At 40.1% G+C, this 5059-nt stretch overlaps 1 protein-coding gene across 1 annotated transcript in view; it reads left to right on the top strand.

Annotated features, from left to right (window-relative positions):
• LOC113234375 (mitochondrial coenzyme A transporter SLC25A42-like) overlaps positions 1-4412 on the top strand; it is a 16485-nt gene extending 12073 nt beyond the window's left edge. The window contains exons 4-6 of the mRNA XM_026469685.1: positions 776-964; positions 3592-3771; positions 4235-4412. Coding sequence (XP_026325470.1) covers positions 776-964; positions 3592-3771; positions 4235-4412 — 547 coding nt within the window. The remainder of the gene's footprint in view (positions 1-775; positions 965-3591; positions 3772-4234) is intronic.
• Positions 4413-5059: the final 647 nt, after the last annotated feature.

The following is a 5059-nucleotide window of genomic DNA, read 5'->3' as shown; positions in this document are numbered from 1 at the left end:
GATGCGTTACTTTAAGTTAGCCAAGTACTTCGAAAAGCGCTGTGACTCTCAATTCGACAGTATTCTTTTTAATTTTTGTGTGTTAACGGTCTCATCACGCCTTGAACCTCTGCAACTGCGTAGAGATGTTGCATCGCTTAGCGCCTTTTACCGCATGTACCATGGTGAGTGCTCTGAAGAGCTGTTCAACCTCATCCCCCCTTCCCCGTTTCTGCTCAGAAGCACGCGTGCTGGCCTTCGTAGTCACCGTTTCACTACCTGCCGAATTCCATCGCGTACTAAAAGGTTCGGTGGCTCCTTTCTCTGCCGCACGGTTGATAAATGGAACTCCCTTCCGGCACATGTCTTCCGTCCCTCTTATGATATGGGGTCCTTCAAACGAGGCGTGAAGAGGCATATTGTAGGCAGGCAGGGTGGAGGTGGCTAATGCAGTGAGGATTTCATCGCTGCACTAGGTTCCTTCGCGTTTGGATACCACTTTCCACTTAACATCAGGTGGAGTGGAGTCATTTGCCTGTCATGTATAAAAAAAAAAAATAAAAAAAATAACACACATTTACTCCGTGTTATTTGTGAACCGATTTTGATGATTCTTTTTTTGTTGGAAAGAGGGTACCTCAGATGTCGACCCATTTAAATTTGAAGAAAATATTCCACCTGTAAGGGTGGCAAACTAGGGGATGAATGACTTTTGAGGTCGGTTTTTTAGTACTTTGTACTGTTTTTTTTTATTTTTTAATAAAATAGTTATAATTATTATGTTATCTTTCTGCAGGCAAACTCCTTATTCATGGCGAGCAGCTACTCAGTTCCTTCTGAACAGCGCGCGCTCAGAAGGCGTGATCGCACTCTGGCGTGGGAACAGCGCGACCATGGCGCGCATTGTGCCGTATGCGGCCATCCAATTCACCGCTCACGAACAGTGGAAGAAGTTACTGCATGTCGATACCCCACAGCAAGCAAAGTAAGTGTAATTCAAAACACAATAGGATTCTTTCCAACAAAAAAAGAACTCTGTAAATCTCAAATGTTATTTTTATATAAAATATAAGTGCGCATTTGACCTCCATCTCACAGGAGCATGCACACCTAAATAATGCCTATTCACTCTCGCCTTGAAAAGGTCCAAGTTATAACGTTCAGGGAACAAGTCTGCAGGCAGGGAATTCCACTCCATAGCCGTTCGCCATATAAATGTGGAAGCGTAACGCTTCGTCTGAATCTTTGGAATATCCACAACATAGGGGTGGAATCCAAGCCCACGCCTAGTCCCCCGATGATGGAAAGGCGGAATTAAATCGTGTTATTCCACCGCACACTCTCCGTGATATATCCTGTAAAATACACATAAGCTGGCAACTTTACGGCGGTGTTCAAGGCTCTGCAGCTTCGCCTCCACTAACTCCGAGTCACCTATCAGCCTCTTGGCACAATTGTCAATGTAGGAGTCTTCGCGCAACACACGTACAAAAGTAGCAGTCGAGCTCTCCTTGTGAAAGAGTTCGTCCAGGGAAGTACTGCCACCTTGTGACGATACTTACCTCTTTCATGGTCATCCCACCTTTTTATCACCCTATTCTCTGGTTCCTCTTCCTTCGTTATTACTTTGCTTCATTCCGAGTCTATAACCAGAAATAGAGACGAAATAAGGGCCATCCGTCCCTAGTAATTCATCGGGCAAATGGGCCTTATATCACTTTTGAATATCAACTCTCGTTTTGCACTAAAACCACAAATTAGACAGCTGAAATAGTACAGCGCCAACAACCGACCTGTGTGTACGTCTCCGTATATTCTAAAAATATTCTGTATTTATTGTAATAAAGATAATATCTCTAAAAATGCCGTGCTGTTCTATTGGTGGTGTGGGAAAAACAGCAAAACATCTAATTACAAAACAAACGGAATCACATTTCATCGGTAAAAATATTAAATATTTAATTACCTATACCTATTTTATTTCCTCCATTATAGCAAAGCTCAAGTTAAACTGGTCGAATTGAAAGAAGAAAGAAAGAAAATAATATTTATTTGGTCTCTACTAGTAATACAAAGTAAATCTTAATATTAAACATTGAGATCCAAAATGGTTAAAACACTCGGCATTCGTCGGGTTGTACATGCAAAACAATCCAACGCTGATATTCTGTGGTGGCCGAGAAACGGAGTGGACGCCACCGACAACGAATCAACAAAACATATCTTAAATTTAAAATAGCAAAATAGAACACTTTACAGAGAAAAGCATTTATATCTGAATACCTACCTTGAAGATTTGATTTATAGATTTGAAGTGAAACATTTGACGACACTCGTCAATTGTTTCGAGTTCGGGCTGGCCAATCGGAGCGCAGCAGACACCGTAATGATTTGGCAGAATAGTTTTCAAACAAATGAAATGACATTTCGTCTCTATTTCTGGTCACACATTCGATGTTTCCATCAAAATTCTCGAAGAGAAAGGACGTGTCCATCGTAAAAACAGCATGCACTGATTGCTTCTACACAACGATGCGCAATAGGTGTGCATCATTGGTGCGCAGAGTGCGGGCCAGCCCCAATATCGCCCTGGCTATGTTAGCTGGCAGGTTAGATTGCCCCTTTATTCGCCATTGTTGTGATAAGCATACCCGCTATGGTGCCGGTTACGGAGGCAATCGATTTAGACGTCAATAAACTATGTGCTTGTAATTTTAATTACAATTTTGACTTTTATTTAATTTTATTCCAATTTTGTATCATTTTATTCAATTTTTATAACTTTTCATTTACTTTTTAATCCGGATTATATTATTTTGATCTTGACTGTATGTATTGATTTCAATTTCAATGTATTTGTTTTGATATGGGTCATTGTCGCACGAAATAAATTTTTATTTATTTTAATCACAATCATATAAACCTTGTGAAACATTAACTGCTTATAAAGCATCAATATTTGTGCGAAAACAGATCCTTTTGTGGTAAGTTCACCTTAACAAGGTTATTATTAACGTTTGATCCGTTGGGAATGTTTTTATACCATTGTTTGTTGTTACAGCGTTTTCCTTACTTTGTTCTTTCTACCTTCTTACAATGGGTTCTTCAAAAAGCGTGTTTACAGGCTCTCAAACTCTCTGCCTCTGCTCATCTGATGTTGCAAATGTCCATGGGGACCGCCTCCCATCAAGTGGCTTGTGAACTCGTTTGCCTTGAGAAAAAAATATGTGTGGATCCAGCGTTACATTCATTATTACGCAAGACCGCGTGACACCCTTATCTATTTCTGCCGCCAAGCAGTAACGTGAGCATTACTGCGTTCCGGTTTTGAAGGGTAATGGTGCTGGTGAAATTACAGGCACACGGGACATGTCAACTTATACCTCAGGGTGGCGGGCACTGTGTCAATGCCTCTCAACTTTATGCGATTTAAAGCTTTGAGTGGCACAGCATCTGTTGTGGGGCCTATCCATCGGGCGCACGACTTGTTCGTCCCCTCACTCGGTATCATAAAAAAAACAGTTAAATCCACCTCCCTCTTTTTTGAAGTCAGTTAAAAAAATTGTACAGACTATACAAATAATAATATTATGATGTTGTCTTCGCCAACAGATCAGCACCAATATACCACCTTATAGCGGGCTCCCTGGCCGGAGTGACGTCACAAAGTGCTACATACCCCCTAGACCTGGCCCGTGCAAGAATGGCCGTCACGTCCTCCAGCCAGTATAGAACGTTAGCCGCAGTCTTCGTGAAGGTTATCAGAAAAGAAGGAATAAGAACTTTGTACAGGTTAGTGTAATTTTATCAGATTATCTCGTATTAACAGGTTGGTGAACACAATTGACAACGACGTAAATCAATTTTGCTACATATGACTACTTTATACAGGTTAGTGTAATTTTAACAGGTTATCTCGTATAAACAGGTTGGTGAACGCAATTGACAACTATGTAAGCCAATTGTCAAAATAAAGACATCATCTTGGATGAAATAAAAATATGCTGATGAAACGATCAAATAATAAAAAAAAAATAAAAAACCCTCCATACAGAACAGTGTACTCCAAAAAGTCAATAAACTCACCATCTGTGAGCCAACAACACGATTTAATAACCTCAAACAAGACAATTAGTTGGACGGACAGGGTCATGAATGTCGGGGTCCTTAAACTTATAGCGAAGGAGGTGGAGCTGGTGCGCACTGTCTAGCAGCGGAACGTTGCCTATTTGGGTCATGTACTACGACATGACAGATACCATCTATTACACACCATAATGACGGGCAAAGTGGCTGGGATTCGAAAGTTTGGAAGAAGGACGTCATGGCTTCGTAACATCAGGGAGTGGACCGGCATCCAGACCGTGGAACAATTGTTCAGGCTAGCTCTGGACAAAGAAAGATCTAGAAAACTGACTGCCGACCTTCAGTAATGGCGAGTAATTTGTAGAAGAATGACCGAGATCCCTACACTAACAATCAATCTGAGAAAAGAGCTGATGGTCTTTAAAAAGCTAAACAGATGCTTAGCATAGCGTCTGGCACGGTTTGCTGGAAGACGTTGGTTCGAATCCAGCTGGATCGAAGGATTTTTTTTGTGTGTATTAATAATTATTACAACCCAGTGGAGTAATTTCACAAAAATATATTTTATTTATTTCATTTATTTATTATTTAAAACTACAACTACCATTACAGTTATAACCAATGCGATAGTGTACAAATTCATATGTAGATTCTTACATTAAATCCATAATAAAAATAATAAAAAAAGAAATCAACTACACGCTAAAATTATTACGAAACATGTACATACGAAATAGCGTATAATGTTATCTTTGTGAATTCCCACAGATTTATTATGGTGGTGAAAACATTCTAACATTCAATAAAAATTTAATTACAGTTAATAGCGACATCTCCAGTCAGCTAATGGTAGCTGTAAAGGTACCTGGATGAGTCAAGAAAAGCTTTCATAGATTTCTCACAGATGGCGCTACGGCAAAAACGTCGTTAAAAACCGGAAAACAAAGACCTGCAACAAGCACATTCATCAAACATAGCTCAATACCATCCCGAA

This window comes from Hyposmocoma kahamanoa, unplaced genomic scaffold (genome assembly GCF_003589595.1).
Source record: "Hyposmocoma kahamanoa isolate Upper Pololo Valley unplaced genomic scaffold, ASM358959v1 84, whole genome shotgun sequence".
NCBI classification, from domain to species: domain Eukaryota; kingdom Metazoa; phylum Arthropoda; class Insecta; order Lepidoptera; family Cosmopterigidae; genus Hyposmocoma; species Hyposmocoma kahamanoa.
This window is presented reverse-complemented; position numbering and strand designations above follow the sequence as displayed.